Source organism: Perognathus longimembris, chromosome 25 (assembly GCF_023159225.1).
Source record: "Perognathus longimembris pacificus isolate PPM17 chromosome 25, ASM2315922v1, whole genome shotgun sequence".
In the NCBI taxonomy this organism is placed as follows: domain Eukaryota; kingdom Metazoa; phylum Chordata; class Mammalia; order Rodentia; family Heteromyidae; genus Perognathus; species Perognathus longimembris.
The window spans coordinates 8423036-8433024 of NC_063185.1; the positions used below are offsets into that span (position 1 = coordinate 8423036).

At 44.9% G+C, this 9989-nt stretch overlaps 1 protein-coding gene across 1 annotated transcript in view; it reads left to right on the top strand.

Moving 5' to 3' along the window:
- Lvrn (laeverin) overlaps nucleotides 1-9624 on the top strand; it is a 42324-nt gene extending 32700 nt beyond the window's left edge. Inside the window, exons 15-20 of the mRNA XM_048334234.1 lie at nucleotides 305-399; nucleotides 1782-1889; nucleotides 3045-3212; nucleotides 3366-3503; nucleotides 6231-6306; nucleotides 8412-9624. Coding sequence (XP_048190191.1) covers nucleotides 305-399; nucleotides 1782-1889; nucleotides 3045-3212; nucleotides 3366-3503; nucleotides 6231-6306; nucleotides 8412-8552 — 726 coding nt within the window. The 3' untranslated portion in view covers nucleotides 8553-9624. The remainder of the gene's footprint in view (nucleotides 1-304; nucleotides 400-1781; nucleotides 1890-3044; nucleotides 3213-3365; nucleotides 3504-6230; nucleotides 6307-8411) is intronic.
- Nucleotides 9625-9989: the final 365 nt, after the last annotated feature.

Genomic DNA, 9989 nt, shown 5'->3' on the forward strand with positions numbered 1-9989 from the left:
GTTACCTCGTCCCTCATTCTCCCCTCCCCCCTCCCCTTTGGGTTGCTTTTAAGGCAGCTGGTACTTATGGTGGTCTCACTGGGTGGGTTGTGAGGTCCACAATACTGCCGATTATTTAATCCTCATGATGCAGTAACATAGGCATTGCTGGAGACCAGGTTTTATGTAGGAGGGAACTGAATATAAAGAAAGTAAAAAGTGAGTCCCTTTTAGAGTATAGGATTCCAAATGTAATTTCTGGGGACGCACCTGCCATTTCTCTATGGAGCCAAAACTAATGGCGTGTCTCCTTTGTGGTTTCCAGAAGTATCTGCTGCAGAGACTCCGTTCCGTATGGAACACTTATTCAGCCATCATTCGGGAGGACGTGGCAGCGCTGCAGGATAATTTTTTAGCCCTGTACGTATTTTGAGGCAGTGATAATCCAATCACATGCCTCCTTTTAACACAGGGCCTTCCGGATTTGTAAACTAAAGTCTAAATGCCTCTGTATTACTCTCTTGAGAGGGTTTGTAAGCGACCGGAGAATTCTGGTTTCAGCTACCTAGATCCTTAGAAGACACAATGACATGGGATCCTAATTCACCTGCTAGCACAGGTGTGTGTGTGTGTGTGTGTGTGTGTGTGTGTGTGTGTGTGTGTGTGTGTGTGCATGCATTTACAGCTCTGTATTTTCAAAACATGGGCTACTGGTTGGAATTGCAGCATGTAAGGGAGAGAAAAGGAGAGAAGAAGAGAGAAAAGAGAGAGGGGAGAGAGGAGAGAGGGAAAGAGAAGGAGAGAGCAGTGGAGAGAGGGGAGAGAAAGCAAGAGAGAGAGAAATGGGAGAGAGAAATAGAGAGAGAGAAATGGGGAGAGAGATAGAAATGGAGAGAGAGAGAGAGAGAGAGAGAGAGAGAGAGAGAGAGAGAAAGCAAGTGAGCAAGCACAAATGCCCAGAGCCTTCTAGAGGATTTTTACACTGGACACCCCACATCTGCTAGTCAGAAGGCTCATTGTGAACGGCAGGTGGGGGAGGGGTACACACTTGGCTTTGGCACTTTCTGGAAATTTACGGCCAGTTTGGCTTTCTTTCCCCAGCCCCCAGACTTGGAGAAAGGGTAAGTTTCATGGCCAGGTTTTACCCACCTGCTTTCACTGTATTATTTGAAATGATTTGTTTTTCATTATCGTGTATACTCATGTTCAGTTATAAAAAGTAAAACAAACCACTCCCCCCCCAATTAAAAAAAACCCTCTGTTCTTTTCTTGGATGAGCATCTACTAGCCAGGAGAAGGAAGAGTGGGAACTGAGATACAGAAAAGTGAAGTCGAGATGGGTGGAAGTAGACTCTCTCCTCTCCTCTTCCCATCCAGAGCAGAAATCGGATACTCCAAAGACTTAGCTTAAATCCATATACAGCCAATGCCATGAGAGGTGTGAAAGAACATGGAAGGCAGATGTGGAGTTTGGGTCCTTGCCTGTGTGTTTGAAGGAGATGAAGGATGGTGGTGATTTGTTTCTAACTTTCAAAAAAGAAAAGAAAAGAAAATCCTAGTCTTAGGAAATATTTGAGTGCCCCAGAGGCCCTCGGCAAATGTTTCTCTGCACCCTAAATGTGGTTGTCATCATGAAAGCTATTTTAAAAAAAAAACAAAAATTACCAAACAAACCCAATGTTATGGGAAGATCCCCATTCGGGCTCTCCTCCTTTGGTGAAACAAGGCTTCATTGGTGTGAGCAGAGGACATGAAGGGGATCAGGAAATGTGAATTGCCTGTCTCTGATTCTTTCCCTCAAGGCTGTCGCTGGAAAAGCTGTTTAGAACGGCCTGTTGGCTGGGCCTCCAGGACTGCCTTCAACTATCCAGGGAATTCTTCCAGAAATGGATGAGCCACGGGGAGAACGAGTAAGAGCCAGTCACACCAACTGTCATGTCATTCCCTGGTTATGTCCTCTTGACACTGAGACATTTCCTGCATGTTTAATGTTCTTATGAGAACAAGTGTGTTTTTACTTGGTTCATCTCTTTCTTGATCCAATTCTGTATTCTCTTCCTTTCCCCTTCCTTCCCTCTCCCTACCCCCTTTCCCTTTTAAAAATTGATTTACACGATATTTTATTTTACGATTAGCGCACATAAATGATACAAGTGGTTTCCCTTGTGATCGTTCAATAGGGACATACAGTATATTTGAACAAATTTTATTCTCCAAAAGCTCTCTGTTTTATACCCATGCTCTCTTGTTTCTTCCCTCCTTCTTTTGGTATATTCCTTCTCCTTTTACCTCCCACCTTCTCTACCTCCCTCTCTCTCTCCCTCCTCTTCTCTCTCCCTCCTCATTTCCACCCCTCCTTCCATCTCTCTTCCACTCCTCCTTTCTTTTCCCCTTCCTCCTCTCGCTCTTCTCTCTGTCTCCCCCCTCTTTCTAGTTGCTTTGCAAATATCCTTTCTAAAAAAAAACAAACAAAAAAAAACACACTATTGTCTAAATTAGTCTCTCCACAGTCACCAAAGATTAGAATTCAAATAGTGGATCCTTGCTGGCTGATACATTCTCTCAATAAATAAACATTGTACGCTCTAGGATTGGTTGGCATCTTAGTAGGTGGTTCTTTTTCATTATTTATTAGTGTTATACCTATGAACACATATCAGGGCATAGCTCCTCCCCTTCTCCCCTCCCCTCCTTTTTTACTCCTCTTCCTTCCCCTCTGTCTGTCTGTCTCTCTTGTTTGCATTCTCCCTGAACACTAAAGCCGCATTCTATTCTGTAGTCCTGGGCTTTTTCCTGCCCTCATTTTCCTCCTCCGATGGACTTTTGGGGGCTGTGATGATTGTTTACATGACTGAGCTCCCTTGCCACCTCCCCTGTGCTCTTCTTAGTTAACTGAGTTTCCCAGTTGAACGACCTGTCCTTCCTCACAGTATCAACGCTGACCACAGTTCCCACCGCTCTGTCTCCGGGTCTCTCCGTGTGATCTTATATCCGAGGACGCACGTGCTCTTGCTATAGTCATGCTTGTAAGCATGCGCTAACCAAGGTGAACTTGTGCCTTTCAGAATCCCGCATGTGATTAAGGACTCCATTCTGTGCTACGGCATTGCCCGGGGAGGTGATGAAGAGTGGGGCTTTCTGTTTGGGGTCTACACGAACACCACCAGCGAGGACGACAAGATTGCCCTCGCGTATGCCCTGAGCTGTAGCAGAGACCCCTGGGCACTGAGCAGGTAGGGGATGATGCCCACCTACCCACCACGCCCTGGAATCCAGCTCAGAGCCCGACACAAAGGAGGCCAGTAGAGATAAGGGATGTATGCACCCTTAATCTAAAAAAGCCCCCAACTGAGCTGTGCGTGTGTTTACATCCTGTGCACCTGCAGACTTATGGAGCACGCCATGACTGCGTCGCCATCCACCCTCAACGACACAAACGTCATGGAAATCGTGGCGGGGTCGGAAGTTGGCTGGTTCGTGGCCAAAGACTTCCTCATCAACAACAGACAAGCTGTAGTTGAAAGGTAAGCAGGGAGCAGAGACCCCACTTTCCCTGCAGGCCGCTGGCATGGGCCAGAGATGAGCTTTGATCTGGGTGGGAAGTCAACAAGGCTTTGCACCCACTATCTACGCCATTATTTCCCCTGCAAACTGGAAGGGATTGCTGGCTCTTGGTTTAGGCTTTCAGTATGAAAGTGGGTCTGCATTGGAGATTTCCCACCCCACTTCCCCTATCTGCCCCACTTCGTCTTAAGAGACAGAGCCAAGTTTGTTGGTTTGTTTTCAGTATGGTCAATAGCATCTCTTCATTTATTTTATGGAGTAAATTACTGTATCTTTAAGGGGAAAAAAGAGTTCATTACAACAGTGGCCTGGAAGTTGCTAATGTCTTTGATTTTTGTTAGATTTCCCTTATATATCTGGATTTGGGATTTTTGACTTTATGAAATTTCTTACCTTGGGGCTGTGAATATGGCCTAGTGGTAGAGTGCTTGCCTCGTATACATGAAGCCCTGGGTTCAATTGCTCAGCACCAAATATTTAGAAAAGGCCAGAAGTGGTGCTGTGACTCACAGGGTAGAGTGCTAGCCTTGAGCAAAAAGAAGCCAGGAACAGTGCTCAGGCCCAGAGTCCAAGCCCCAGGACTGGCCAAAAAAAAATAATAATAATTCTTACCTTGTCAGATGCCAGTGGCTCACGCCTGTCATCCTAGTTACTCAGGAGGCTGAGATCTGAGGATTGTGGTTCAAACCGGTAATTAGACAGAGCACCTGAAAAGTTATACAGCACTTTTAATAAGTGTCTAAGGCACACGCCTGCAATGCAGCACTAGGCAGGAAGATTGTGAGTTCTAAGACAGCCTGGACTACATAGTGAGAACTAGTCTCAAACATGCAAAGTTTCCTATTCCTTTGGAACAGAAAATATACTTGGAAAAAAAAATATATATATACCCATATATATAGAGAGAGAGAAAGAGAGAAAGAGAATAAAAATATTATATAGAAAGTATACTTAGAATATAAATACTATATATATATGGTTCTATTATAGAACAGGAAGATGGAATAATGTTCTTTCATAAACATTTACTGAGCACCAACATGTTGCTGAATTAGAAACTGGAAATATGTAAAGGGAACCTCCTTTATACTCTCCTCTCCTCTCTAGCATTGAATGTTTCCATTCTGGTGGGGGAGGAGTACCAGGATTTGAACTCAGGACCACACACTTGCGAGACAGGCCCTCTCTCACCTGAGCCGCTTTGCCAGTTCCTATTTGTGTTGGTGACTTTCAGGATAGGGTCTCACGTTATACCTGGACTGGCCGGGTGGCCATCCGCCATTGTGCATGGCTGGAATGCTACTGCTTCCAGCCATTACTCAAACTTTTATTTTGGAAGAGGGCAATCTGGCTTTGACTCGAAATCCCCCAGCCTCCACCTGCCAATAGCAAGGATTACAGGCTTGAATCACTGCACGGAGCAACTGTTTCCAATTAAAAAAAAATAGATCACTATATCAATACACATTGACCCTGGTCATAATGTTCATGATTGTACATTCAAATTCTGGTGAGGATAAACTTTGTAATCCTGCAAGGGAGTGATCTTTCTGCTTACTTTACAATTGCATGCATTCAAAAATTAACTTGGGGGCTGGGGATATGGCCTAGTGGCAAGAGTGCTTGCCTCATATACATGAGGCCCTGGGTTCAATTCCCCAGCACCACATATACAGAATATGGCCAGAAGTGGCGCTGTGGCTCAAGTGGCAGAGTGCTAGCCTTGAGCAAAAAGAAGCCAGGGACAGTGCTCAGGCCCTGAGTCCAAGCCCCAGGACTGGCCAAAAAAAAAAAAAAAAAAAAAATTAACTTGAACGATTCTCAATGTCAGGTTTTGGTTTGGATTCTTCTTTCTTTGCGACAGGGTCTCCCTATGTCGTTCAAGCTGGCCTAACACTCACTTCCGTAGCTCTGGTTGCCCTCAAGCTCTTGATTCTCAGCTCCCCTGGTGCTGGGACTACTGGCATGCTCTACCACAATTCCTGATGGCCTTCTTGAAAAGTAAATTGGTTGCCTCTGTTAATTATCAAGGCCCTTCGGGCATTCCTTGTTCTTTCTGTTGTAATAATCTTCGCTTTTTCTTTCTTTTTTTAATGCATCCCAAAGTCCTTTCTTTCCTTAGCATCAGCACCGAGTTGGAGAGGTATGTATCCACTTTTTTCCTTGGTGCTGGCTCTCAGCTTGTGTCAGGTGATTCTCATTGGCTGTTCAAGGCACTATCTAAGGGTGCAGTTCAGTGACATGGCCCTGACAGCTCTTCTACCTCCATGGTACTGACGAGTGTTTTGGACTCACAAATCCAACAGTCCAACACACTAAAATCTGTGGTTCTAAAACTGATTTCCTATGCGCTCTCAGTTTTGGATATCAGCATGTTTACTTACTTGCTTATACATTTTTCTTAAGAGCTTGACACGTTGAAACAAAACTTTCAGAATGATGTTAAAAATCGATATTTAACTTGTAAACATTTTGTGTTCATAGGATTTTCCATGTGATAGATTTTTTTCTGCTACAAGATAAAGCTCACCTAGTTCGTTTGTCATTTTGCAAAGATTTGGGAGACACAAATTAGTAGGAACCACTTAATTCTAATATACCTGCTGTATAAAATGTGCTTTATTTTGTAAAATAAATAAATAAATAAAAATCCTCTTGGCCCTGATTGGCTCCATGCTGCTTTGCAGGTACGGGACCCACTCATTGGTGACGTTGCTATACATCCTAGGGAGGCCCTTAAGCACGGATCTGCAGATTGCAGAGGTGAGTTATAGAGAGAACCCCACTGTCATCCCTGGAGGGAGGGGGCGTGGCTTTAAGTCTGCCCTGCCCCCAGACAGAGATGGCTATGTCCCTGGAGGGTCAAGCCTAGTCCTTTCTCATGTGTGTTACTGCCTCAGAGATGCAGACTCTGTGTCCCAACAACTCCTTTCCGCACCCCCTTCTCCAGCTTCTGCTCATCACTGCCCCGCTCCCTACACCTCGGTAATGCCGCTCAGCTTCTAGAGGAAAGCAAAAGTTTCGTCTGAGTAGCCCACAGAGGCCATCATGAGCTGGCCCCTACCTTGCCCAGGACCTCACCACCAGGTGGCAGAGACCAAGAGAGGCCGCAGAAACCCTCCACGCGTGTCCCAGGGCTGGCTCTCTCTACAGATTTTGTTCTCATGGTATTCCCATGGAATTGAACCCAGGGCCTCATGCATGCTAGGCAAACACTCAACCACTAAAGCCACATTTCCAGCCCCCTGTTTATTTACTTTTAACCATCCTGAAGTTTTGAACTCAGGGCCTTGCTCTTGCTAGGCAGGGGCTAAACAAACTGAGTTACACCCAGGGCCCTTTTTGCTTTCCTTATTTTTCAAGTAAAGCCGCTGACTTCCCACCCTAGCCGAGGTCATGGAAGACACACACACCATTTCCAGTGAGATGAAGTCTCCCTATCTTGTTTGCCTGGGCTTGCCTTGAACTGTGATCTCCCAAGAGGAGAGGTGGGATGGCAGGTGTGAACCACCCTACCTGACCTGGGAGCTGTTCATTCTCATGTCTGTGCTCAAGCCCTCTCTTTGGCCATGGCCCCCATCCTCCTTTGAGCCTCTGGAGGTTAGAGCTCTCCGCCCCTGCTGTGATTAGAACCTGGGCTCTGAGTGCACCTGAGGCCTTGGAGCTCAGGACTCTTATCAGCCACATTCACAGGCGAGAATGCTGCCCACGTCTCGTGTTTGTTTTCTTCTGTGCTGCATTTCTTCTTGCAAAGGCTTTCTCTATGTGGTATAACTGGCACATAAAACCTCCGTGTTTATTGCTAGTCTTGTGATGCTCATGCCTGCACTGGGTAACACTTCAATTGGAGGAAACTTAACTTTCTCCCACTATCTCTTTAATTCCCTCCTTTCCTTTGGTTAAATTATTACTTAGATTTTTTTTTCTTGTATCTGCTAGAAATGGGATTGTCTTCCTCATCATTTTTTTTTCAGATAATTTGACATTGCTATATAGCAATGTTACTGATTTTTTGTTTATTGGCTTTGTATGCTGCAAATTTGCTGAATTAATGTATTAGTGCCAGGAGTTCTTTCATGGTCTCTGGAATTACTTTAGCACAAGAGCATCACATTAGCCAGGCACTGGTGGCTCACACCTGTCATCCTAGCTGCTCAGGAGGCTGAAGATTGCAGTTGAAAGCTAGCCCAGGCAGGAGAGGCTGTGAGACTCTTACCTCCAATGAACTACCAGAAAAGTGGAAGTGACACTGTGGCTTAAAGTGGTAGAGCAAGTAGCCTTGAGCAAAAAGAGCTCAAGGACAGCACCCAGGCACTGAGTTCAAGCCTCACGACCAATAAACAAAATACTAGTAGTAGGAGTAATAATAATAATAATCACATTAAAAAAAGATTATCATGTCATCAGCAAGCGCTGACAACTTGACTACAATATTCAGAAATAAAAATGAACATCTGTAAAATAGAAAAATATGATTTACTCGATTTAGAGTTTTGGAAGTTGCTGAGTTTTCTTTGAGGTGCCAAAAGGGTCTCCCAGTGCCTGGGTCCCCAAAGCTTGGTCCTAGCCACGGTGCCTTCAGTAAGTCCTTATTGAGACATCCGATGCATTCTGGAAGAAAGGACCGAGTCAGGCAGAGTTCCTGTGCCCGGGACCTCCACTGTCCCTCTCCTTCTGCCTGGGTGTGGCTGACCTCACACCACCTGTGTGCCCAGGCTCCCCGGAACACGCAGGGAGGTGCATGCTTTCTGCTCCTCGCCTCCATCATCACCCCCTTGTAAAGCCACATTGCTCTTTAGCTTGAACTTTGTTTTATCCTGTGCAAGCGAGACACTAGACACGCTGACGGACTCTCTCTGTCCTTCTAGCTGCAGCAGGCTTTCAGTAACATGCTGGACGAGGACCAGAGGATGGCAGTGCATGCCAAATTGCAGATGATGAAGAATGAGAATGTGAAGAACAAAGAACGGGGGGCCAGGATAGCTGAGTGGCTCCGGAGAAATACATAGCGGGGGCCCTGAGTTCTAGCATCTGGTTTGCTGTCCATGTTATCTTCCTGAACTCGGTGACCTTGGGAAGCCACACGTCTTATTGGCCATGTGTACCAGTCTGAATCCTTTCTGTGTTGTCATATTTGGCCCTGAGGCTCAGCAGTTAATGAAGATTTTTGTCAACACTGCTGTACTTTTTTGTTTTGTTTGAAGGAACTTTTTACTTCCTATTGGGCAATAGACCCACAGATTTTCATTTTAAATGCCTTATAAAAACAAAAACAATTGCCTAAGGAAGTCTTGCTTATTCTGTTGTGAAGGCCGGTGGAATATTAAATTATTGGCACCCATGAGGAACACATTCTTTTCCGATGGAAATTCAGATTTGTAATACTCTAGGGTTTAGGTAGTTCAAAATCGAAGGAATAATGAGAACATAGCATGACAGTGTGAAGGAACTAAAACTAGAAAAATAATATTCATAAAAAAATAAAACAGGAGCCAAAGAAAAGCAAGTTCTAAAAGGAAGAACAATTTTATGCCTGAAGTTCCCTGACTGGAAGAAATGTGCCATCTTCTGCCGATTTCTCCTGCCCCTGCCCATGCTACCTGCTACATTAAATTATACTTCTTCGTTATTCCACTTTAGAGAGTCCTTAAAGGACAAATGATTCTGGGATCCATGAAGTGCCCTTTGGTCCGCGTTACATGCTCACAACGGATAAGAAGTGGGTGTTCTGGTGTGAGAATTCACCTGGGGTGGGGGTGTGTGTGTGACCCTCTTCCAGCCAGCTCTAAGGAATGAAAAATGATGGCAGAAGGAGCCACTGTAACCTTGTGATAGGACAGGATCCTCTTCCGGTGCGGGGAGACGGCCCTGAACGGCTCTCCAGAGCAACGTGCTTACAGCTCTGCACTCAGGAGGGGACGTTTGAAATGCAGCTTCAAGGTTTGGCTGAATTGAGCCTGTTTGTCATGTGGACCAATTTACTTTAAACGTTTCCATCCGTGGCAGTGTATGGGATCTACGTGGCTTTGTTACACCTGATTAAAAACAGAACTACTAAGGCAAAGCATGCTTACGTCAGACGTTGTGTGTGTGATTTCTTCCCTCTTTATGGTTTTCTTTATATTTTGTTTTGTTTGGGGGTAGAATGGGGATTTTTTTTTTATTAATTGGACATAAATTTTTTTACAAGGTGTTGTGCAAAGAGGGTGCAGTTACATAGTAGGGCAGTGTGTACATTTCTTATGATATCTTACGACCTGTTTTTCTATCCCTTGTCTAGGTCAGGTTGACATATATGCAATATACAATGTATCAAGAACATATACAGTATTCACAGACTTGGTCTCTACTGTCTCTCCGTCTCCCTTTGTTAACAGTCATATATCAGGGAGATCATGCCCCTTTGTTTTCTGTGTTCTAGGCTTGTCTCACTCAACATTATTTGT